Source organism: Bos javanicus, chromosome 9, assembly GCF_032452875.1.
Source record: "Bos javanicus breed banteng chromosome 9, ARS-OSU_banteng_1.0, whole genome shotgun sequence".
NCBI lineage: Eukaryota > Metazoa > Chordata > Mammalia > Artiodactyla > Bovidae > Bos > Bos javanicus.
The window spans coordinates 39,138,487-39,165,379 of record NC_083876.1 but is presented as its reverse complement, the minus strand read 5'-3'; the positions used below and the strand labels follow the sequence as shown (position 1 = coordinate 39,165,379).

The 26,893-nt window shown below is 38.6% G+C and overlaps 1 protein-coding gene and 1 long non-coding RNA gene across 8 annotated transcripts in view; one reads left to right on the top strand and one right to left on the bottom strand.

Moving 5' to 3' along the window:
* Window positions 1–7,865: 7,865 nt before the first annotated feature.
* The window catches only part of REV3L (REV3 like, DNA directed polymerase zeta catalytic subunit), a 177,219-nt gene continuing 158,191 nt past the window's right edge, over window positions 7,866–26,893 (bottom strand). For all 7 annotated transcript variants that reach the window (XM_061428654.1, XM_061428656.1, XM_061428655.1 and 4 more), the window contains 6 exons: window positions 22,306–22,420; window positions 17,941–18,078; window positions 15,693–15,883; window positions 14,668–14,914; window positions 12,820–13,029; window positions 7,866–8,987 (listed from right to left, as the gene is read on the bottom strand). In XM_061428654.1, the coding sequence (XP_061284638.1) occupies window positions 8,847–8,987; window positions 12,820–13,029; window positions 14,668–14,914; window positions 15,693–15,883; window positions 17,941–18,078; window positions 22,306–22,420 (1,042 nt within the window). In that variant the 3' untranslated portion in view covers window positions 7,866–8,846. The remainder of the gene's footprint in view (window positions 8,988–12,819; window positions 13,030–14,667; window positions 14,915–15,692; window positions 15,884–17,940; window positions 18,079–22,305; window positions 22,421–26,893) is intronic.
* Window positions 22,420–26,893, top strand: part of LOC133254394 (uncharacterized) — a 76,160-nt gene continuing 71,686 nt past the window's right edge. Inside the window, exon 1 of the long non-coding RNA XR_009738660.1 lies at window positions 22,420–24,166. This is a non-coding gene — a long non-coding RNA (uncharacterized LOC133254394). The remainder of the gene's footprint in view (window positions 24,167–26,893) is intronic.

The following is a 26,893-nucleotide window of genomic DNA, read 5'->3' as shown; positions in this document are numbered from 1 at the left end:
TGTCCTGGAGAGTGTTCCATGTACACTTGAAAAGAATGTGTATTCTGGTACTTTTGAATGGAATCATCTATCTGTATGTATCTGCTAAGTGCACTTGATATAATATGTCATTTTAAGCCAACATTTTCTTAGTAGTTTTTTTGTTCTGGATGATCTGTCACTGATGTAAATGGGGTATTAAAATCCCTTTCTACTATGTGTCATTATTGGTTTCTTCTCTTATGTCCATTAATATTTGCTTTATCTATTTAGGTGCTTCTGTGTTGGGTGCATATATATTTGCAGTTGTTTTATCTTCTTTGATTGATCCATTGGTCATCATGTAACATCTTTCTAGGTCTCTTATAAAAGTCTTCATTTTAAAGTCTGTTTTGTCAGATATAAATATTGGTACTCGGGCTTTCTTTAGATTTCAATTCACATGGAACACCTTTTCCCATTCCCTCACTTTCTCTCTGTCTTTAAGACCTGAAGTGTGTCTTTTGCAGGCAGCATATACAGGTCTTGTTTTGTATCCATTCAGCCATTCTTTGTCTTTTGGTTGGAGCATTTAATCAGTTTACATTTATGATGATTATTGATATATATATATTATTATCGCCATTTTGTTAATTCTCTGGGGGTTGTTTTTGCAGATTTTTTTTCTTTCTTCTTTTGTTCTTATGATTTGAATGATGACTATCTCCAGTGTTATATTTTGAGTCCTGATTTTTTGGTTTGTGGTTACCATGAAGTAGGGAGGGCTGTGTGTGTGTGTATGATTGTTTTCGATTGCTGTTCTCTCAATTTCAAATACATTTTAAAAACCCTTCATTTGTACTCTCTACCCCTCACAGTTACTGTTTTTGAAATTATTATACATCTAAATAGTTTGTGTATCTTTTAGCTGCTCATTGTGGATACAGATGATTTTACTTTTGTATTTTAGCCTCCCTAGTAACTTTGCATGTGGATGATTTACTACCTTTAGTGTATATTTCCCTTTACTTATGAGCCTTTTCATAAGTTTCACATTTTTAATTGTCATCTTTTCTTTTTTGCTTAGAGAAGTTCCTTTAATATTTCTTGTAATGCTGTTGTGGTGCTAATGAAGTCTTTTAGCTTTTGTGTGTCTATAAAACTTTTGATTTATCCATCAAATCTGAACAAGAGCCTTGATGGGTAGAATCTTCTTGGTTATAGGCTTTTCCCTTTCATTACTTTAAATATATGGTGCCACTCTCTTCTGAAAGTGATAGTTGCTCAGTCATGTCTGTGAGTTTCCATGGACTATAGCCCGCCAGGCTCCTCTGTCCATGAAATTCTCCAGGCAAGAATACTGGAGTAGGTTGCCATTCCATTCTCCAGGGGATCTTCCCAACCCAGGGATTGAACCTGGGTCTCCTGCATTGCAGGCAGGTTCTTTACTGTCTGAACCCCAACTAGGGAAGCCCCCACTCCCTTCTGGTCTACTGAAAAGTCAGCTGTTAGCCTTATGGGAGTTCCTTTATGTTAACTCCTTGTTTTTCCCTTTCCAATTTTAATATTTTCTCTTTAATTTTTGTCATTGTAATTACTGTGTGTCTTGGTGTGGTCCACTTTGGGTTAATCTAGTTTGGGACTCTCTGTGCTTCCTGGTTTTGAATGTCTGTGTCCTTTCCCAGGTTAGGCACGTTTTCAGCTATTATGTCTCAAATGTGTTCTCAACCTCTTTGTCTTTTTCTTTTCCCTCTGGAATCCTCATAAAGCAAATATTTGTACCCTTACTGTTGTCTCAGAGGTCTCTTAAACTGTTCTCATTTCTTTTGTTTTTCCGCATCACTGATTTCCACTACTCTGACTTCCAGCTAGCTGATTCATTCTTCTGTATCAGTCTACTATTGATTCCCACCAGGATTTTTCATTTTATTTATTTATTTTTTTTTTGTCTTGCAGAATTTTTGATTTTTAAATAAGAGAAAATTTATAAAAGAAAGAAATTCATGGTCACAAAATTTTAACATTTTAATCCTAAACATTACAGGGTAAATATACTGGACCCTATCTCCATCAATCCTAACGTTTAGTTGTCATTTTAAACGTTGCTCTAACCACTAAAACATCAGTGGTTTTACAACCTCTGGATTGGATTTTTCATTTTAGTTACTGCATTCTTCATCCCTGGTAGGTAGTTCTTTGTATTTGTGGACTCTCTGTTGTAAACTTATAACTTCTTGTTCTGTTCATCCATTTTTCTCCCAAGTTCTTTGATCATCTTTATGATCATTACCCTGAATTCTTTCTTGGGTAATTGCCTATATCCACTTGACTTAGTTTTTCTTCTGGACTTTATCTTGTTTCTTCTTTTGGGGTATTTTCCTCTGTCACCTCATTTTCTGTAATGTTTTTAATGTACCTGGTGGGTTGGGTACCTTTCCTGACCTTGGAGAAGTGGCCTATCGTAGGCGATGCTCTGTGTGTACCGGCAGCACACTCCCCTCTCATCACCAGAGCTGAATGCTCTAGGGATGCCCACTGAGCTGGCTGTGTGATCCTTGTGTGGCAGGCTGACTGGTATGGGCAGTCTAGTAAGCTTGATTGGCCCCTGGCTGAGTTGGTTGCAGGCCCTGACTTCTGCAGAGGCTACCGGGGTTGCTCGTTGCTAGGGCTTGGTCATGCCGTGTCTGGCTGTGGAACTCCAGGGGTCCTGGGGCTAGTGCTGGCTCACTGGTCAGCCGAGTTAGGGTCCAGGAGACCTCAGGCAGGGCTGGTGCCTGCCTGCTGGTGGGTGAGGCCAGGACCTGGGGCTCATGCTAGCCCACTGGACTAGCTGCTCCTTTTGAATATTCAGTTCCCACCTGGGGTCTTCTGTGGCTAAGCCTTCCTGGAGTTCTCTAACAGTGATCAGCTCTGGTATTCTCTTTTATTTTTGGATTTATTCAATGGAGACAGCAAAAATCTTCATCCTCTTGAAACCAGTGTCAATTATCTGTCTTTACCAAGAGACTGTGATGTACCCGAGGGCAGGGGATTACTTTGGTTTCTCTAGATGAACAAAATGTGGGGCATAACTTAAATGCTAAGTATTTATTGAATGACTAATACTTTACATTTGTGTACATATTTTGCATTCACCCACATTCCCATTCTTAAAGCCTGTTAGGACAGGTGGTATTATCCTGAATTTTCAAAGAAAATGACTATTTTTAAACTTCTTAATATCTGTAGACAAATCAGTTCCTTTTCCAAAGGGCTGCGTTACCATTAACAATCATGCGAAACCCCAGGGCACAGGATTTCCTTACTCCTAACGTATCATTAATGCAGTACTTGGATGCAATCTCAAAAATGACAGAATGATCTCTGTTCATTTCCAAGATTCAATATCACAGTAATCCAAGTCTATGCCCCAACCAGTAACGCTGAAGAAGCTGAAGTTGAACGGTTCTATGAAGAGCTACAAGACCTTCTAGAACTAACACCCAAAAAAGATGTCCTTTTCATTATAGGGGACTGGAATGCAAAACTAGGAAGTCAAGAAACACCTGGAGTAACAGGCAAATTTGGCCTTGGAGTACAGAATGAAGCAGGGCAAAGGCTAATAGAATTTTTCCAAGAGAGCGCACCGGTCACAGCAAACGCCTTCTCCCAACAACACAAGAGAAGACTCTACACGTGGACATCACCAGATGGTCAACACCGAAATCAGACTGATTATATTCTTTGCAGCCAAAGATGGAGAAGCTCTATACAGTCAGCAAAAACATGACTGGGAGCTGACTGTGGCTCAGATCATGAACTCCTTATTGCCAAATTCAGATTCAAATTGAAGAAAGCAGGGAAAACCACTACACCATTCAGGTATGACCTAAATAACATCCCTTACGATTATACAGTGGAAGTGACAAATAGATTCAAGGGATTAGATCTGATAGACAGAGTGCCTGAAGAACTATGGACAGAGGTTTGTGACATTGTACAGGAAGCAGGGATCAAGACCATTCCCAAGGAAAAGAAATGCAAAGAGGCAAAATGGTTGTCTGAGGAGGCCTTACAATAGCTGTGAATAGAAGGGAAGCAAAAGGCAAAGGAGAAAAGGAAAGATATACCCATTTGAATGCAGAGTTCCAAAGAATAGCAAGGAGAGATAAGAAAGCCTTGCCCAGTGATCAGTGCAAAGAAATAGAGGAAAACAACAGAATGGGAAAGTCTAGCGATCTCTTCAAGAAAATCAGAGATACCAAGGGAACATTTCATGCAAAGATGGGCTCGATAAAGGACAGAAATGGTATGGACCTAACAGAAGCAGAAGATATTAAGAAGAGGTGGCAAGAATACACAGGAGAACTGTACAAAAAATATCTTCAAGACCAAGATAGTCATGATGGTGTGATCACTGACCTAGAGCCAGACATCCTGGAATGTGAAGTCAAGTGGGCCTTAGAAAGCATCACTACGAACAAAGCTAGTGGAGGTGATGGAATTCCAGTTGAGCTATTTCAAATCCTGGAAGATGATGCTGTGAAAGTGCTGCACTCAATATGCCAGCAAATTTGGAAAACTCAGCAGTGGCCACAGGACTGGAAAAGGTCAGTGTTCATTCCAATCCCAAAGAAAGGCAATGCCAAAGAATGCTCAAACTACCACATAATTGCACTCATCTCACACGCTAGTAAAGTAATGCTCAAAATTCTCCAAGCCAGGCTTCAGCAATATGTGAACTGTGAACTTCCATATGTTCAAGCTGGTTTTAGAAAAGGCAGAGGATCCAGAGAACAAATTTCCAACATCCGTTGAATAATCGGAAAAGCAAGAGAGTTCCAGAAAAACATCTATTTCTGCTTTATTGACTATGCCAAAGCCTTTGACTGTGTGGATCACAATAAACTGTGGAGAATTCTTCAAGAGATGGGATACCAGACCACCTGACCTGCCTCTTGAGAAACCGATATGCAGGTCAGGAAGCAACAGTTAGAACTGGACATGGAACAACTGACTGGTTCCAAATAGGAAAAGAGTATGTCAAGGCTGTATATTGTTACCCTGCTCATTTAACTTCAATGCAGAGAACATCATGAGAAACGCTGGGCTGGAAGAAGCACAAGCTGGAATCAAGATTGCCGGGAGAAATATCAATAACCTCAGATATGCAGATGACACCACCCTTATGGCAGAAAGTGAAGAGGAACTAAAAAGCATCTTGATGAAAGTGAAAGTGGAGAGTGAAGAAGTTGGCTTAAAGCTCAACATCGAGAAAACTAAGATCATGGCATCTGGTCCCATCACTTCATGGGAAATAGATGGGGAAACAGTGTTAAGACTTTATTTTTGGGGGCTCCATAATTACTGCAGATGGTGACTGCAGCCATGAAATTAAAAGATGCTTACTCCTTGGAAGAAAAGTTATGACCAACCTAGATAGCATGTTGAAAAGCAGAGATATTACTTTGCCAACAAAGGTCCGTCTAGTCAAGGCTATGGTTTTTCCAGTGGTCATGTATGGATGTGAGAGTTGGACTGTGAAGAAAGCTGAGTGCCGAAGAATTGATGCTTTTGAACTGTGGTGTTGGAGAAGACTTTTGAGAGTCCCTTGGACTGCAAGGAGATCCAACCAGTCCATTCTAAAGGAGATCAGCCCTGGGATTTCTTTGGAAGGAATGATGCTAAAACTGAAACTCCAGTACTTTGGCCACCTCATGTGAAGAGTTGACTCATTGGAAAAGACTCTGATGCTGGGAGGGATTGGGGGCAGGAGGAGAAGGGGACGACAGAGGATGAGATGGCTGGATGGCATCACCGACTCGATAGACATGAGTTTGAGTGAATTCCGGGAGTTGGTGATGGTCAGGGAATCCTGGCGTGCTGCGATTCATGGGGTTGCAAAGAGTCGGATATGACTGAGCGATTGAACTGAACTGAATGTATCGTTATTACCCATAATCTCCCTGTCCTTCCCTCCAACAAGTCAGTCAGTGAAAGATTCCAGGCACTAAGGTTGTATTTTGATTTTAAAATGGCTTCATTTGTCTCCCTGGTCATATTTTCTTTCCAAATATGTACAGAAATCTCATTTATAAATCACTTCTTCTGCAAGATATTTTTCTTTGTAAGCTGCTCCGACCAAAGTGACAAAACAGTTATGAGAGTGAGGAGACGAGACACATGTGCTAGTTTTACTGCTACGTCTTCCTCCTCAGATCCCCAGTGCTAGAAACCACCCACGACTGTTTCCTATAGCTACTTATTAAGCAAACCTCCAGGGCATTAATGGTATCAAAAGTCATTCATTTATAAAACCAAAAATGGTTAGGTATAACAAGCCTCCTCCTATCATGGAGAGACAGGTATTTAGGAGGGTAACAATGAGTAGAGCGCAGCTGGCAGGCAACTCCAAGAGGCGCGGTCTTACTGAGAACACTCTTCCAGCCTGAAAATAGCGACTTGTGCACTGCCGTCTTCCCCACCTCTTCGCTGTTTTCATGGCAGAGCCCTAATAATGTCATTTATAACCAGGTTTATTTTTACTTTATAAAATCAAATGTGTGAGTGTTTTAAGAATTGCCATTCTGAAGTTGAGAAATCAACAGAAGCCTTATTTGATAGGCCTTTAAAGAATATCCTTGTGCTTCAGCTATTAAGAAACTAAAACACTGGGGAACAGATGGACAGACCATTCTACAGCAACAAGACTCGACTAGTATAAACTACAGCTCTGGGAGGGCAGCATTCTTGATGGCAGGGCAAGTGCTTCTTCCGAGACCAGCGAGGACATGCCCTGTGACAATCAGCAAGGTTGAACACAGTCTGCAAACTCGCTCCAGCCCTCAGAACTACTCCTCTAAGAGCTCTTTGTAACTGCTCCTCTGTTCACAGTTTAATGTTTCCCCCCAATATTTTGGCCTTCTTCACAGACACTATTAGAAACTGAAGTTCATATAAAATTGAACCTGTCAGCATCTGCCTGTCTCCGCTGTTGACTGGGGCCTCTCTCTGTGGGAGCAGAGGGGAGCTTAGCGTTGGAAGTAGCTTTTGTCACTGCTTTACCTCTAGGGAAACACGTTGGTGGGAGGAGAACACAATGAGAGAAGAGTTTTAACATAAGGGATTGTTGAGATTATTTCTTAAGCATAACTCAGAAGATGAAAGTTTGTTTGTTTTTTTTTCAATCTGGGTGAAAGAGAAATCTTTATTAATAGCTGTTCTAAAAGGGAGGAGAAATAATTATGAAAGTATATTGGAAGCTTCTTACAAATGTTTTTTGGTAAAATAGGATCATGTTTCAACACACTCACTGGTGACAGTTATTGAAACAGCAAATGCAGCTCATTAAAAGGCGGTCAGGCTACAGACTCTGAGGGCAGAGTGAAAAGGGAACTAGAGATATGCTAAGTGCCAAAAACTAGTTTTGAGCACTAGGTACTGAATAACTCCTTGTTAGTTTGGCTGTGTCCAATTATGAAGAGGTTAAGAATGATTATTCTGTTGAAAATATTTTGTCTAGCTATTCTGATGAGAAAGATGATGTAAATAGAAGACGTATTTCCAGTGCATAACCAGATGAGCTTTCTATGTTAAAATTTTTTCTATTGAAAATAATTATGAAGTACTAATATAATGTTTGCCTTCCCTCTGGACATTATATCTAAATGAACATGGGAGATGCACTAAAATGTAGATTTGTAGAACTCTGAAAGGATGAAAGCTAAACATTTCCTAGACTACTTTTGCTCCCATTAAAAAAAAATCTGAAAGTTTGGGTAAGGGAATCACAGCATCAATTAGGATATGAGTTAAATTTACCTTATTAAAATTCAGAAGGGGTGGGGTAAGGAGGGTGTAACTAGTGTAGGCTTATAGAACAGATGAAGAGCATTCGACTTACAGCAAGATAAAACCACACTGCTGTATTTCGTATTTTATTCAATTTTAATATGGTTTCCATTATTAACTTTTAAAACAAAATGATTTCCAGTTTAGAAAACAATGCACTGACCACATAATTCTTTTTTTATATACAGTTATACAAATATTCTAAATACACATTTTGTGTTCAAGATGATGGCAAATAAGATTAACTGTACAGTACATAAGGAAAGAAAATATTTTAAGCATATTTAGAAGCAATAGAAATGTCTATACAAAACAAGCAAAAATGGAATAAAATTTTTTATTTTTAAAGTATTGCAACAGGCCCACAGGTTTGTAACAAAAATGTCTTTGCACAGTTCCTCACAATGCCCCATTAATAGCTAAAGCAAGACAGCGGTTTTAGAAAATAATGTTTCAAAATGCTACACATGGTACTACTGTTTGCACAGTCTGATCAAAATAACAACTCTACTCTGAGTCAAGCAAAACCTAGAGGAAATATACCAAACAACTTGAAAATCATTTGTATAAAATTCATTGCACATTATTTTACTCAGTTGTCTGAAAAGTAAAAAAGTGTATTTACAAAATATTTCGCAGTCAAAATTATAAAGTGAATGAGTATCTCTAAGTAACACGTCTTGATACAGACAGTTCAAGGAAAACACGAATGTCTTTTTTTAAAGAGGTTTTCAGTGCTCCTTCCACAGGGAAGTAAATACGATCTACTCAAATGGATTTACAAGATGTTACACATACTGGAGCAAATTCAACACCGGCATTATAAAACAATGTTAAAAAGGTGAAAGGATGAGGAATTTGCACATTGTAAGAAGTGAGCTATTCAGAGATCAACGAATACGATTTTTAATTCAGTTATCATAAAAGTCTTCATAGTCTTCAGATAATAGACAGACAATGAACATACTTGACTCGATGAAAGTTGAAAAAGCACCATGCACAACAGTTTAGTGGTAAACACTGAAAAATAGCACCTGGAATTCTGTGATATTGACAATTTAAAACTGGTCTAGTAATTGCCGGAGATACGGTGCCTTGGATAGTTCTCTATTTACTCGGGAGAGCTTGTAAAGTACTGGGCAGTTCAGAGAAACACATGGGATATGTCGATCAAAGCAGCCTGTACAGTTCTTGCATATCTGAAAGGACAAGAGGAGTGCGTCAAACCATAGGAAGGTTTCTGTCTCCGTGTATAAACAGCAGACTTTTATAATCCTTCATGACCCACCACAAATTACTGGCACATATTACAGCAAAGTTTCATTAGTTTTCATCTTTTTGAAGCATAGCCAACCCTAAGTTGAGATGTTTCTAAAGAATATTATTTCGCAAACCATAGAGCATGAAATTCCCTAAAGGATTCATTTAATCCCAGAAATCAACTTTCATTTATGGTAGAATCCTATTGTATTAAGATCCACAAAATAGGCTACCCAATTACCATTCAAAGACTGGCTCTTAAATTAGCTATGTACACTGTTTTTTCAAGTTACTCTAACATTTTATATGCTAATCAAAAAAGTTACCCACTTTCTTATTTCAGAAGAGAAAATGCTAGTATGGGGGCGGGGGTGGAAATCAAAGATGTTGAAAGTAGCTGGATAGACCAATAGTTTCAACCCTGGCTGTACATGAGCTTAATGTCTGAGCAAGGAATCAGGATCTTTGGGTGTGAGAGCTTAAGAATCTGTACATCTTAGGGCTCCCAGATGATGCTGATGTGTAACGAGAACTGATCTAAAAGAAAATACTAAATCATAAGGCAGTTTTTAAAGAAAAGCATTATATCTTACCCAGTGATCAGATTTTAATATGTAAGGTCTCAAGTCACACACACAGTTTAAAAGTGGTAAAACATGAAAAACTTTAAAGAAAAAAACTTTAAAGGATACTAGTGAGGGCCCCAAGGGTTAAGAAAATACAGGCTGATTTTTAATGTGAACAGTTTATCCAAGTGATTTAAAAAAGGGATAGCAATTAGCTGCTGTTACACTAATTACCTTTTAAGAGAGAAATCAGATCTGCTCTAGTTAATTCTCTGGTCTGTATCTAATAGCTTCTGTTTTAGAGGCCTCACAGCGGGGGGCGGGGGGAACTTGTTCTCTGCCCCAATATTTTTCAGTCGATTGCAGGGCCCATTTTTCTCAACACCCTGGTTACTCTACCTGGTATTATGATACTGCCACAAGCAAACTGCTCAGAGCCCCGAACTTCAGTGTGCTTTCTGGAGAATGTGCTGTTCTCTTCTTAAGACTTTCACCAATTAGATCTCTGCCAAGAGACTTAAAGCTACTTCTAAATATAGAATGTCTGTATCACAGCTCCATTGCCTGCAGCTACATCCAGGTGCCAGAACAAACTGATAAATATTTATGCACTCTGTGCTTGTCTGATAAATAAACCAGGATGGAATCACCTGTCTCGCTAAACTTAATGTTTAGTTTCAAGATCCTTTACTGGTGATTTAAACCCTGAACAGGTTATGTTTAAAACTTTAAACACCACAACCTAGAAACTTATTTTTTAGCAGATGCTTAAGAAACAAACAAACAAAAACCTGCTTTACTATTTATTGATTCTTTTTTGTTATCCTTTGGCTTACTTTCTAGATTTTTGAAAAATTTTCAGTCAGATGCTTAATTTTGTTTATGTTTATAATTAAATGTTTAAGGTGATGAATTTTTCTCTGAGATCTGCGATGGCTGTCTAGAATCTTGTATGTACTGTTTGTTTAATAAGTGTTAAAATTTCCAAATACAAGGATCATTTTGTTTTCTGAGTTTACTAGCTTTATAGAATTGTATTGATAAAATGTTTGTAATATTTCTACTTTCTGAAATGTATTAAGGTTTTCTTTGTAGTCTAAGATATGGTCAATTATTTAACATTTCATATAAATGTTTTCCATAACCTGAAAGATATATTCTGTAATTATTAGGTTAGAGAGTTTGATATATATAATCAAAAGGTTTACCTTATAATGTTTAGATCTTTAGTAATTGTACTTATTTCTGATCACTTGTCTTGGTATGAGAGCTGTTTACTAATGTTTCTGACAATTTCTTATTTTATCTCCTGTAATTTCTGCTTTGTGAGAATTCCTACAGGTTACTTATGTACAGGAGACACACATTTTAATTATCTTAGGAAAAAAGCAATCCTAAAGTTAAAATCTCTCTTTAAAGATGATGAACCACCCCTTATTCATGAATAGCATTACTTTTAAAACTGCATTTTTATATGAAATAAGACCTAATACTGAACGAGGGTTCTGGTTAAACTGATGGCACTTACTAGCACAGTGTATGTTGCTGGGGGCAGAGGACAGGTCCAGGGAGCTGCCTCGGACTCAGGAGCTCTGGAGGCCCTGCCCATGTCTGCACCTTCTACTAGAAGCCAACAGGGAATTTTCTAGGAGGGTAAGTTGCTGCCATTGGGGTAGGAACCCAAAAACCACAAGTTAGGGACACCCGGTGACTAGTGGTTGTACTAACTACAACCACCACTTTGTGGTGGTACAAAAACTGGGACAAATGGGCTAAAAATCGGTTGGTAATCACTCCAGTGACTTACTGCTGCTTTAACTGTGCGTTCAGCAAGCAGCTATTTCCTCATTTAATACATATGTATGACCACCAGCAAGGGCTGGACTCTAGCTAGGGACAGCTGACTCAGCAGTGAGAGAAGGGCAGGGCCTCTGTCCTCACCTGCTCTCTGGTGAGGAGGCTCGAGCCACAGTCTGAGAATGGACAGGATGGCAGGGGGATTAGTGTGAGGCTGCTGCAGGAGTTTAGGGAGAAATAATGGTGGTTGGACTATAGGATGATAACAGAAGAGAAGCAGAAAAGTTCTTATTTATTTAAGAACTAATTAGTAGATGGATGGGGAGAGGGAAAAGTCAATTTATCATTTCAATAAGCTAGGTTTCTATGGTTGCATCAATAAAATCATACCTTTCAGATGCTACCATCCTTAATGAAATTCATTTACTGCATTCTGAATGACTAGCTCTATACACTATATAACTTTTTTCTGCCAATGCAGAACAGCGGCTAGGATGGTGTAGAGCAAACAGTCTCTAACAGTCCGTAATTTTCCTTCTATAAGCATACAAGTTCTGAACAGCCTAGTCTCCCCAGAGATGGCTTCTGTCCTGTTGCCCTGCGTGGCAGCTAGGAGTGTCTTCCTAGGAGGCTGTGGACCCTCCGACTTGGTTCAAAAGCCTCTTTACCTTGAAGGGGCCTGGTGCAGAGCCTGGCCTTTACATACTAGTGGCTGGTTTACTTTAGAGCAGATGAGCTGCTAGGAGAGATTGTAAGGAGAGTTCACAACAGAAGAGCTAGTAGGGACCTATGAAAGAGCATCAATTTGCATTCTGAGAAATCTGGGGCCAGGGACACAGCCAATACTATGGAGTCCAGACTGAAAACCCGATGTCCTTACTATCAGCTGGATTCATTTTCCACTGAATCACACTGCCTCTTAACTATCAGGTTGGCTTTAAAACATTTCAATAACCTTATATGTTGCTCATCTAAAGACAAAACAAACTCTACCACAAGATTGTTACTCTTGCCTGAAAGCTAAAAATCTAACTTGAAACATGATGGTATAAGGAGATACAGTCATTAAGAACTGCAAACGTTCCAAGTTGACTAGCAATTCTCTAAGAAAACAAGATTTCTATGAGAATGGTAAGTGATATGGGAGACAAAGCAATTAGTATTTTCTTTTTTTAGAAATACTGCTATAAAAGAAACTGGATGGCTGGACAGTATAGTTCTATGGTTCTAATAAGCACAATTAGTTTTTAGTAGTTCAATTATGCTATTTTCAGGATTTTAGAAGTTGATTAACTTAGAATCCTTACTCCACTTTCACATCTCACACTACACCTCCCTCAGGAGTTGACTACATTTCCCTGAAGACTCAGACTGCTTGGGATTCTGGGTCTATTGAACAAGGCTGTACCTTTACAAGTCGCTCCTGTTGACGTTCCAACTCTCGAATTTCTTGGTTGAGGATGACTGCAACATGCTGAGGCTGGCTGCGACATTTACTGCAGATGCCGTGCTGAGTCAGGTCATCACACACAGGACAGTGTAAGGTAGTGAAATATTGTGCAATAGTGCCTTTCCGCCCTTCAAGTTCACTTCGAGAGGAGCTGGTGGCCTTCTGGATCTATGTAAGCATCAATTCAGAAATAAGTCTAAGCCAGCTTTATAGCAGTGTGGCTCTTCTCAAGCTAATTACAGGATCACTAAGGCATTATTTCCGGTGTTCAACAAATACTGAATAGCTACTATGTATCAGGAACGGTTCTAGATAATGGGGCTTTAGAAAAGAACAAAGTCCTTCTTTTATAGCTTAATATCATCAGATATATTGTTTTGTTTTCCTTTTTGGGGGGGAGGAAAATGGTCTCAGAAAGGTACAAACTTCCAGTTGTAAATAAGTCATCAGGATATATTATACAGATTAGGAAATAAAGTCAATAATATTACAGTAACTTTAAATGGTAACAGATGATAACTAGATTTTATCATGGTGATCATCTCATTGTCAAATCACTATACTGTATACTTGAAACTAATCAGATTGTGTGTCAATTGTACCTCAATGAAAAACAAAAATAGTTTCTTGTCACTCGGTTTTTTTTGGTTGCAATATGTAGATGTATGAAATTATAGGGGGCAAAGGAGATCAGGGAGGACAAAGGAGAAAATCCAGGTTGAGAGTGGATACTGTTTAAGACTGCACAGTTTTGGCCATGGAAGCAAGGTAAAAAGTAACCTGTTAGGCATTAAGGTGCAAAATTCAAGCAAAAGTAAACCTGGAGCATTTCAAATGAAATTAGATACATGTCACCTAAGCTTCCTTCTTTGAAGTTGATAATGTTTCAGAGATCTGTCTTCTGATACTCTTCACTGAAATATCATTATCCTCTTACTATCATACCCTTGCTGCATTCCCCTGGTGTCTTACAAGTCACTCTGCACCAAAGTTATTAGGTTAGCCTTTTATAAATGCCACTCCTGCTGCTGATGCAATGAAAAACACTGATAGCTCTGTGGAGCAGAGCCAGGGCCCAGCGTTACGGATGCTGGCCAGCAAAGACTAAAGCACAGTTTCCCCCTCAGTTTCCCAGCTGCTTCTTTTCCTTGAGGCCCTAAGTGCATACTGAGAAAGTAAAAACAATTTAAGTATTAAACTTACATCAATTTTCCTGAATACTCTCAGGCTTTCATAGTCTGAGCAAATGACTCAGCAGACCTAATTGTAAACATCAGATAACAACTGCTACTTTCCTAGAGAAATGTATCCCTGATTGTTACAGAACCACAAACTGTTCCTTCAGAGTTTGGATGGGGATAAACTAAGAAAAAAGGAGTTCAGGCAAAACTCCCTTTGGTAAGATTTCACACTGCATGCTTTATTTTAGTAAAATGATACTTTAATATTCTTTACTCTGGTCTCTATAGAACTATGTCTAGCTACTAGAGCTTATATATTTCTTAAATACCCATTTTGAAGGAATTTCTGCTTTCATTTTTATTTGCTGTTTGTGATATAGTTAAGTGTTTACCACTGAAGTAGGTGTGGGATTTATTTTAATCTTCCGTAATTTGGCTAATCTGACAGAAGCTGGGAAGGTGTCTGTAAAAGATGAAACCAGAAGAGTATAGCGCCTTTGTTGGTTTAGGATAATGAAGGATTTGCTCTGCTCTGATAGCATGTAAATAAAACCTTTAGTTCTACTGAAACTGTTAAGTGAATTCTCTATGGAGTCATAGCATAGGTACTGTTTAGTAGGCTTACCCGTGGTAATTCATGATACCAGCTGAAGACATCAATACCAATAAGAGAGAAGATTCTTGCCAGGGGTGGAAGGATTTGCTTGGTGATATAGTAAGTGGCATTCAGTCTCAGAGTTGGGTCCTGCAGGACTTCCACTGGGCGCCTTACTAGTTGGATAAGTGGTACTCCAGGGGCTCCATAAATGATGACATATGGTACTCGCTCCCCAACTCGAGGCTCAGAGCGCCGATCGTAAGTAAGCATTTTCCTATTTAAATCCAAATAAAACAGTCACTCAAAGACTGTCATGGAAGGCATCTCTCCAGAAAATGAAATGAGAATTAAATAATGAAGCCATGAGAAACTGACAAGGGGAACCTTAAAGGTAGTTTAACTCTGACAGCCATATACACTTCACTTAGCACCAAGTGGATATGCTCTAAGAGTTTAATCAAACTTACCCTGTAAATTACTGTTACCTGGAGAACAGTATGAGTTGGGAGATACCAACTAGCTTAAATTAACTATCATAAATCTAAAAGATAAGAGAAAACTTAGCTGATCAGCTGATCTCCTTCTAGAATGACACCACCTTACTGCTGTGGTAGGATCAATATTAAGGACTACCTATGATTCCGATGGAGAAGGAAATGGCAACCCACTCCAGTGTTCTTGCCTGGAGAATCCCAGGGATGGCAGAGCCCTGTTGTCTATGGGGTCACACAGTCGGACACGACTGAAATGACTTAGCAGCAGCATGATTCTGATATAGGAAAAACAATCACTTCCAGCTCTGTAACAGATTACAGTTTCACTGAATCTAGTTTTTGTAGGGAAGGCCAGAAGAGGAGCTCTTTTTTCTACTTCAGAGCTTGCAGTATTTGGGGGTCACCCACTCATGTTATTAAGGCTTCATGTGGGCAGGAGAACAGACACCTGTGTATCTGTGCCTGTGGACTAGGTCTTTTCATCTACTCCAAACCATTCAGAATCCCAGGACCACACTTCCTAGGTACTGAGGGCTGTGCTGCTGTGCGCATCATTACCTTGTAAGTTCCAGGGCTGGCACACAGGCACCAGGTTTGTAAGAGGCACTTCCTCTGTATTCCTTGGCAAAGATAAAATCTTGTATGCTGGCCTTTCCTTCCAGAAGCTTCATACATTGTCGTTGAACATATTGTTTAATTAAACTTATATCTCTTGTTTCAAATAGCAGCTTCAGAGAACGCTCAAGTATCTTAAAAAGAAAATGGATATGCTCGTAAAGGTAAAATATCCTCTAATATATTTCATCACTGCTGTTACACTTTCACTTACATAACTACCAGAAAACTTCCTGATCTACCTAAACAATCTGCTATTTACAATGACTGGATAATAAAAAATTACTGAAAATGGAAATTATTTGGAGATTTAGCTTGCTATTTCTAAAAACAGAATTATGTAGTTTGAGGAAAATCATATTGGAATGACATGCAGATGAAATGTGTGCTGTGTGTGATGAGCAGCATGAAACATTTGTCTTATACAGCCAAGAGCACTGTAGGGCAGAAAGCCAGACATGATTTTCATGTCTTATTTTTTATTTACTCTGTTATAGAAAGGGTTGGATTCAGGTGACAGAAAGAAGTTTAAACATCACCAAACAGTGAAAGAAAAGCCAGTCTTTTGCCTTTTTATAATGTCAGTAAATAGAAACTGTGACAGAATTTTCTGTGCTACAGTATTTCTACTGGAAAATGACTGACATACAGTGGAATGAATTTAAATTAGTTCCAGGTAAAGCTCTGTATCTTATTTTGAGTACTGGAATCCATACGTATTTTACACAAGTTTGCTAACTTAGCTAAGGTACCATTTACCATTCTTCCCTCAGAGAAAGAATGCACTGGATAGTATCTTTCCAGAAACTAGTATGAAATATATCTCAAATGTATATGTTACATATATGACATATAGGTTGATTACTGTCAATCTTCTGCTTTTAATGCTCTCATATGATATAAACGGAACAGCACTCTACACACTTTTTTTGCTTTGAGAAAACCTTTATTGCACATTCTTGAATTATTTGTATAAACAGCACACAAAACAAAGAATTATGTTCTGAGAATCCCTGAAGCTTCTAATCAGCAGTCTGCAAGGAGTTGAGACTTTGGTTTTGTGTCTTTTTAAGGCATACATTTCTCATTTATTTTTAAATTTTGAACATAATTTGTTTTCCAAAATATTTTTGATGTCCATTATAAAACTTCTCTACCATGAAACCGCAGTTCCTGATCCTGAAAGGCTGCTCTTTTCTATGAGACTGCATGTGCCCCAAAGGGACCTGGTACATCATGCACTTTTCACAAAGCTGGGCAAGTACTAATAAGTCAATCCCTGTGGGATCAAATGTCAAATATTTGGAATGCACTTTGATTTTCATAGACATACAGAATACTCTTTCAACTTTGTCCTTTAATACTACACAGGAAAGGAAAAAGCCTATACATGAGTACTAAAAAATCTGATCTTCTCTAGAAATTGTAACAGTTGTCCTTCAGAACCAAATCTGTGACTGTTAGATGATTTTTTCTTTTCTTTCTCATTCTCTCTTTTGAAAGTGAAAGTCACTTAGTCATGTATGACTCATGAGACCCCATGCACTGTAGCCCACCAGGCTCCTCTGTCCATAGAATTATCCAGGCAGGAATACTGGAGTGGGCTGCCATTTCCTACTCTATACACACTGAGTTTTATGACAGCATTAAAAGCATAAGAGATTGACAGTAATTATTTGTGGTTTGTTACAGAACAAATATGGGCCTGAATAAAGAAAAAAAATAAAAAATACTATGACTAAAATTACTGTGGTTGAGAAATTTGGGTAATTTATAGTACCAGTGTTCAGAAATCTTCCTAACTTGTATTTGGTAACCCAAGTAAACAATTTCAGTTAATCTCAGATGGATTATTTTACTTATGAAATTTCTCTGTTCACTTTCTCTTCTTTATCCTGCTTCACAGCTTTTGGGTGTTGCCACATGATAAAGTATCATATCAACTCTAGATGATTAGGCAGGAAATTTTTATCAAGTTCAAGTGTTACTTTTTAGCAACTATGTAAAAGGTAAGGACTTAAATAAGCTGCTTTCATTAGAAATGAAACTCAAAAAATCATACAGTTTCTCTTTAGTTAGACATAGTCATACAGTCTATACAGTTCTTCCACTTAGATATTTGCTTAAGGATGTTTACCACTTTCTTTGCCACTTATTTCTAAAAGATGAAAACAAGACAGATAAAACTTACCTTAGAAACAGCAGGGCAGGAATCTCTTCTCACTGTTTCTATTCCTTTTGCATCAAATACTGGGTCCTTTTGATCAAGTGTTTCATACATGTAACCCACATATCTCTTTTTTGTTTGTAAGACACAGGGCAAATATACCTGTGATGAAATTAATAAAATGTCTCTCTATAAGCACTTTTCCCCCAACCACAAACATCTTATTTTTATATGCCTTTTTCTCTAACCAGATGTCAATTTTAAGAAAATTCTAAATATGGCTCAGGGCCCAACAAATTCATGAGCGACACTTGGAGGACAGAGCGCACAAAATGAGTTGTCTTTACTTGCACTACCAATTCTGCTCCTTCCTCAGCTGACTGCTTTCAGAGTCAACCATATCTCTTTAAAGAATTAAAGAATTTCAGTGACACCTACATATGGTACAAATTAAAAAGTTACAAGAGAATATACAATAAAGAGTCTACCGTCCCCTCCATAGAGGAATCCTTTGTTACTGATTTCCTGTATGTTCTTCCAGGGATATTCCAAGTAAATGTACTTATACACATAGGGTAGCTTACCTTCTACCTCACTTTGCACTTTGCTTGCTTCATTTGGTAATTATCTTGGAGAGAAGTCCATTCTCAATAGAAAGTTCATTTTGTTTTGTAGCTACATGGCAGTCCATTTTATGAGGGTATAATAAATTTTGTAACCAGTTACCTACTCTGCATCATTTAGGATGTTTTCAATCTTTTGGAATTACAAATAGTGTTCCCGTGAACAACCTTGCATGGATTAATCCAAAAGATAAATTCCTTGAAGCGGAATTCCTGGGTGAATGGGTGTGTGTCTCCACCCCTTTTTACATTACCAAACTGGTCCTTTCTTCTGCCCCAAGCTGTATCAGTAATCACATTAAATGTAGGTGGTGTAAAAAGTGTAAAAATGGTGTTAGAAAATGTGAAAAGAAAATGTAACTTGTAAAAAGCAGTAATGATCAGATTAGATCCCATCAAAGAGATGCGACAATATGCTTTCTACTAGAAATCTATTTTAAATAAAAAAGAATAGAAAGGTTAGAAAAAAATATATACTTGTTAATACTAATCAAAACAAAGCTGGAGTTGCTATATAATATCAGAAAAAGTAGATTTCCAGACAAGGGATATTATCAAAGATAAAAATGTCAGTTCATCAAGGAGATAAATAATCATAAATGTATATATAGCTAATAAGAAAACTTCAAAATACATGAACTATAAACTGGCAGAACTAAAAGCAAGAAACAGGCAAATCTGTGATTGTATTTGATACTTTGGCCCTCTCTCCTAGAAATTGACAAAGTCAGCAAAATTGTTACTGTTGGCTTCAACAACACTATTAATTAACCTAAGTGTTACTGTAGACCATTCCACCCAATAACCAGAATACACAGGGATTTTCAAGGTCACATGGGAACATGCTGGGCTTCCTAGGTGGTCCAGTGGTTAAGAATCCACCTTGCAACGCAGCAGACATCGGTTCCATCCCTGGTTCAGGAAGATCCCACGTGCCACAACTCCAGAGCCTACGCTCAGGAGCCCACGTGCAGCAACTACTAAAGCCTGTGCACCACAACGAGAGAAGACGACAAAATGGGCAGCCCGTGCACTGCAACTAGAGAGTAGCCCCAGCTGGCCGCAGACAGAGGAAGCCTGCATGGTCACAGCAAAGACCCAGTAGAGTCCAAAAAAAAAAAGAGACCATATGCTAGACCAAACAATGAACTTTAACAAATTTAAAAGCACTGAAATTATATAGACTATGTTCTTTCACCACATGGAATTAAAATTAGTAACAGAAAGATATCTGAAAATATTAAATATTTGGAACTTAAACAGCACACTTCTAAATAACCTATAGATCATTATCACTGAAGCACAAGATTCCCAGGTAGCTGCTGCTTCCCTGGTGACTCAGTGGTAAAGAATCTGCCTGCAATGCAGGATACTCAGATTTGATCCCTGGGTCAGGAAGACCCCCTGGAAGAGGAAAAAGCAACCCACTCCACTATTCTTGCTTGGAGAATCCCATGGACAGAGGAGCTTGGCGGGCTATAATCCATGGGATGCAAAGAGTCGAGCATGACTGAGCACACACACGTATGGGAGTGCCTAGGGGTCCTGCAAAGGAACCTGTAAGAGGAGCCGGCTTTCAGCTGCTCTGATGGAGAAAAAGGAATACTGACTATGAACAGGGATTCCCAAGTGGCACAGTGGTAAGTTTGCCTGCCATTGCAGGAGATGGGCTGGATCCCTGGTTTGGGAAGATTCCCTGGAAAATCACATGGACAGAGGAGCCTGGTGGGCTAGCAGGTTGATAAAATTCATCAGTGAAGCAGTCTAGTCCAGAAATTTTATGGGGGAGGGAAGATTTTCAATTATAACTTAAATATCTTTAATAATTCAGGATCTCTTCTCATGTCAGTTTTAAAATTTGTGATTGTCAATGAGTTTGTCCATTTCTCTGAAGTTACCAAATTTACTGGCATGAATTATTTATACTTCGTTGGTTGGATCTCTGTGTAGTCCAAGGGACTCTCAAGAGTCTTCTCCAACACCACAGTTCAAAAGCATCAATTCTTCGGTGCTCAGTCTTCTTCACAGTCCAACTCTCACATCCATACATGACCACTGGAAAAACCATAGCCTTGACTAGACGGACCTTTGTTGGCAAAGTAATGTCTCTCTCTGCTTTTGAATATGCTATCTAGGTTGGACATAACTTTCCTTCCAAGGAACAAGTGTCTTTTAATTTCATGGCTGCAGTCACCATCTGCAGTGATTTTGGAGCCCCCAAAAATAAAGTCTGACACTGTTTCCACTGTTTCCCCATCTATTTCCCATGAAGTGATGGGACCGGATGCCATGATCTTCGTTTTCTGAATGTTGAGCTTTAAGCCAACTTTTTCACTCTCCACTTTCACTTTCATCAAGAGGCTTTTGAGTTCCTCTTCACTTTCTGCCATAAGGGTGGTATCATCTGCATATCTGAGGTTATTGATATTTCTCCCGGCAGCCCTGGGATTTCTTTGGAAGGAATGATGCTAAAGCTGAAACTCCAGTACTTTGGCCACCTCACGCAAAGAGTTGTCTCACTGGAAAAGACTCTGATGCTGGGAGGGCTTGGGGGCAGGAGGAGGAGGGGACAAAGAGGATGAGATGGCTGGATGGCATCACTGACTCGATGGACGTGAGTTTGAGTAAACTCCGGGAGTTGGTGATGGACAGGGAGGCCTGGCGTGCTGCGATTCATGGGGTCGCAAAGAGTCGGACACGACTGAGTGACTGAACTGAACTGAACTGAAATGATTTTGGTATCTGTAAACTCTAGTAACATCCCACCTTTTATTTTTGATATTGATAATTTATGTTAACCCTTGATCATTCTAGCTAGCGGTTTAACCATTTATAGAACTTTTTGAAGAACCATTTCATTAACATCCACTCTCTATTATTTCCTTCCTTTGGGATTAGTTTGCTTCTCTTTTCCTGTCTTGTTAATTTACAAACGTGAATCACTAATTTTAAACAAATTTTTAATATAAGCACTTTAAATATATAAATTTCTCTCAAAGCACCAGTTTAGCTTCAGATTTTGATATCTTGTGGTGGTGGTGCTCAGTCATGATTCTTTGCGACCAGGTTACAGAGTGTCTTGAATGCCAAGCTAACCTGTATATACTAAAGTAGGGGGATGAACTTCCAACTCATGAGGTCAGCTTTTTTCTTTACCCTGTCCCCAAAGCAAAGACAATACAAGCAGAAAACAAAAACAAAACCACTACAGACCAATATTCATGAACATATGCATCACAATTCTTAACAGATGGTTTGTTTTCTTTGAGCAGTTGTACAGGTTTTGCTTTTATGTTTAGGCCTGTAATCTATTTCAGATAAAATCTCATGTCCACTGGTAGTTTCTCAGGACACCATGCTCTTCACTTTGCTACACAGGCTGAATGTCCACAGCATCACATTCTCCCAGAATAGTCCTGAGCTGTCCAGCTGAGGATCCAGACGTCGTGGAGCAGAGACATGCCATCCAGCTGTACCCTTTCTGAATTCCTGGCCCATAAAATCTGGGAGCGTAACAAAATGCTGCTTGTTTTATACCATGAAGTTTGGGGCTGCACATTGATAGTTAAGTCGAACAGTCTTTTCATTTCTTTATATCAGATATTACTAAAAAAAATTTTGTGAAAATGATACCAAACTAATGGAAAAATACTTTAAATTTAACACTTTCACAGACCTGTATACCCTGAAAATGTATTAAGAAATCAGAAATCTCTAGAAGGTATGCGAATTTTATAAGTCATTTTCAGTATTACGTTTCTCTTACCTTTTCAAACTTCAATTTCACTGGTTTAGGGTTGGTAGCAGTTACAGCTTCAGCAATTTCTTGCCCAATCTTAAAAGACTGCTCCTTAGTGGCTCCTTTCAGTAGCACAAACAGACTAAGAGGATTAAAAATAGAGTAGAGTAATAAGGAAGTTGCAACAAATTCTCATCAATAGTAATTTTCCTGCCTAATACTATAATACCAGGGAAAACCCTTCTCCTTACTCTTCCTTACTAAGTTGTTTCCTGTCTGAGCTTTGTTTTATCACCCTTGCCTTGTGTACCCATGATATATCTTGTTACAGATCCTTAAAGTATCTAATGTTTCTAGTTTAGCTACACACAGACCAGTTAGCACAGCTGCCAAGAAGGTCCTGAGTCATTCCTATACATTTACGGCTTTTTATGACACACAGTTATGTCAGTCACAAAATAAAAGATGTGATTATAAAGAAATGGAAAATTTACTTGTGATATGGGAGAAGATTTCCTTTCAGAACCACCCAACTTAGAAAAGAACACACATACATAAAACTTGTTCACCGAAGAACAGTCAGAAAACACTAAAAGGCACAAAGAGAACAGCCACTTATAATCTCACTGCTCAGATCAAAGACACCAGAAAATCTGTATATCTTTTGTGTCCATCTGTAAATCTTCTCTCATTTGGGATCACAGATCATAAAGTTTGATAACTTTCCCCTTTCATTTAACAGTGTATTATGAACATTTCCCCACATTTAGTTCTTTTACATTATTTTAACAGTTCTGTATTTCAATGTATGGATATTGTCATTAAATTTTTTTCTAATATTTCATATGTAATAGTAAACATGGCACACACTCTATGTCCTTAGAATAAATTCCTAAAAGTGGAATTTCCAGATAAATGGTATACACTAAAAATATTTTCTGAAAGATAATGTGAAACTGAATTCCAGAAAGCTTTTTTTTTTTTTTGCAGAAAGCTATTTCTGATGTATAATCCCACCAGTAGTATATACAGATACAATTTGCATATAATGAAATGAATATACTTAAATGTATAGTTCACGAATATTGACAAATGTGTAAGACTTGTGATGGGCTGAACTGTGTCCCTTAAAGTCCTATTTTGAAACCCTAACCCCCAGTATCTCAGAACGTGACTATACTTGGAGACAGGGCCTTAAAAGAGATGATTAAGTTAAAATGTGGCTCTAATTTAGGTGGTTAGGGTGAGCCTAATCTGGTATCCTTGTAAGAGGAAACTAAACAAAGAAATACCAAGGCTGCACGTGAAGGGAGGAAAGGGCATGTGAGGGCAAAGTAAGAGGTGGCCACCTGCAAGGCAAGCCGAGAGGCTTCAGGAGAAAGCACACCTGCTAACGCACGCCTCCATCCTGGGCTTCAGCCAGAACTGTGAGAGTAAATTTCTGTGTTTAAACCACCAGATCTGTGACAGCCCTAGAAAACTAATACATCTGTGTAACTACCACCAGAGTCAAGATATAGGACATTTTCATGACCCCATGGAGTTCCCTTGTATTCCTTTGCAATAATTCTCTACTCCACTTTGGATCCCAGGCAACACAACCTGCTTTCAGTTACTATAAGTTTGCTTTTTTCAAGAATTTTACATAGTATACAAAGCTAATATACTTGTCGGGATTCTTTTACTCAACATAATTTTGAGATAGACCCATATTGCTGAAGTAACACTGGTTCCTTTTTAATGCTGAATAGTATTCTCTTATGGATATGTCACATTTGTTCATTCATCCATTGATGAACATCTGGACTGCAGTTTTGGACCATCAATAAAACTACAATGAAGAGTTGCATCAGGGATTTATGTGGACCGAAGCTTTCATTTCTCTTAGGTATATATCGAGAGTAGTACTGTTGAATCATATGCTAAGGGTATGTTTTAGTTTAGATGTAAATACCAAACTTAAAAAAAAACAATTATTATACTTAAAACTAAGCTGTGGTAAATGAAATCAGGTAAATGGTTGCCTAGGGGTATGGGATGAAAACGAGGGACTGACTGCAGTGGAGCACGGCAGAACTTCAACAGGGACAGAATGTTCTGTATCTTGAGTGGGGTGGCAGCTGATTATATGTGTCTATATATTTTGTGTGCTGAACTATATATACTGTGTACTTTGTTAAAAACTGTATCTTGATACAGCTGATAAAAAAATTAAAGTTATAAATACTTTACATGTTAAAAGTTATTACAATAGTATATATATGTATTTGAGATTTTATCTAGCAGTGTCAGTAAATTTACTTGAGTTCATCTATACTCTTTTGGCCAGTTATAGTTGAAGCTAAGCTTCAAGGGAGCTGACCAGGATTAATGGGAATTTTTGGTCACTTAACAGAATTAAGGCGACTAGCCTACAGAGAGAGACTGTCTTAAAGGAGTGGTTGTCATTTCACATGGGATGGAGAGCTGAGTGGGGTATTAGAATCACCCAGGAGGCCTTTTCTCAATTACACGCAGATGAATTTCCTGAGGGACTCTTTGCTCTAGTTCCCCAGCACCGTTCTGCTGCCCTGGACGCGTATGTTGTCAAACGTCCTTCCCTATCCTGCCTGAGAACCACTACTAGAGAGAGCTTCAATAGCTGATGGAAGTAGGTCTGTCCCACTAAGATGGGACAAATATTGTTGAGAACCACAATTATATCTGCTCTTGAGAAAGAAACACCCTTTCTGACAGAGTAATTTTGATGCTTTGGTAACTGGTCTCCCTTAGCTAGACTCCAAGATTCACAAAATCAGCAGTCTTGAAATTGGAGGGAGCCAATGGTCATTCATCATCATGTATCAGATGTGGTCTGATGATAGTCTGAGAGAGGCTCAAGTGACTTTTTGATGGCCATGCAATCAGTTAGGAGCATAGCTAGAAAGAGACTCCACATCTCACTCTTGGTAAAGAACTCTTTCCTTCCATCAAGCATTCATCTGTTATCCCTAGAGCAGTACTTCTCACTATGGTATCATTATTGTCTGCTCCAAAAAAAAAAGAAGTTAAAAAAGTAAATTTAACAAGAGAAAGTAATCAATAAGGAATAAAATATTGTTGGGTACAGCTGATCTTCGTGGGGCCCAGATCCACCACACTATCTAAGTGGTTTGCTCCTCAAAGACCGATTTGTACTCTGTTGGGGCAATGTTACTACCATTGAGAATGCATGCCCTAGAGTAAAGTGTCCTCATTCAGTATATTTCAGTAAGCATTACTGGATGAATCAGACGGTGAATGGTGATCAAAAGTTCTAATGATACTGCAAATACATTTCATTGATTAGAATCATAAAAAGAACCTGTGATATCTGATGTAGTAGTGAAAGTTGCTCAGTCATGACCGGCACTTTACGACCTCATGAACTGTAGCCCACCAGGCTCCTCGGTCCATGGAATTCTCCAGCAAGAATACTGGAGTGGGTAGCCATTCCCTTCTCCAGGGGATCTTCCTGACCCAGCGATCAAACCCTGGTCTCCTGCATTGCAGGCAGTCTCTTTACCGTCTGAGCTCTATGTCTTACTAGTTGGGTGATCTCAGACACACTTCTTACTCCAGGGGAATCTGCTCCTAAGGAGCACCTGAGAATGGGCCTCCTAGGATTTTCTTCCAGCCACATGGAAACTCTGACCCAAAAGTCCTCTTCCAGCCTGATATTCTAAGTCCGTGTTTTTTGATTTGTCTGATTTCCTAAAAATCTTAAAGGCTAAACAACATAAGTATAATCAGAATCATGCCAATTTCTGATTCTGGGTGTGTGCTGTCAACCACTGACATTTAAGACCCTGAATTAAATTCAGTATTTTAAAGTTTTTCTCCTCTTCCCTAATTATTTTGTGAGGAGCTCTGGAAAATTGTGTCCTAGTAATTTTTATTTTGCTAGACCTCTCAGCAGAAGTGGTTTTACAGAGCAGTAAAATACTCAAAGTGAGGAGTGGCTTTTGATGGGGAACAGTAGAGACTGTGGATAAATGGGGCCTGGATAACTTGAAACTATCCCCACCTGTTGATAATGAAACAGCTGCTATGTGAAGACAAGGTCTTATTCAGCATTAATATGATTATGCTGATTTTATGTGCACTAAAAAACTGGAGAAGATTAAATGCTGTTTAAAGATTAGCTGGAAGCTATTTTCACTGATTAGAAGCATTATTTCTGATTGGTCCACTGCACTGTAAAGTGATCAGAGCTCCTGAAGCAAATGCTCTTAGAATGATCACTGTGACTTTAAGCCTTTAATATGAAAAGAAAATTTCAGACTCCAAGAAACTTGCATAACTCCTATATTCTAGAAAAATTTTATTAAGTCATATAAATAGGATATTACATAAATAACTGGGCCCTGAAAAATATCAAAGTAAGCCAGGTTGAGGTTATTTTTAGGATTCAAAGGCAGTCCTATCCTTTGTCAGCTCATAGATGATGGGCTTTAGGAAGTCTGTGAGCCTCTGGAATCAAAAGTGAAAACTGTATTTACCTATATGAACTGTTTATATAAGAAGGGCAACAGATTTTGGGGCCCAGTGAAAAGTGAACCACTCTTACCTTTGGCAACTGTTTTTCCAAAACAGT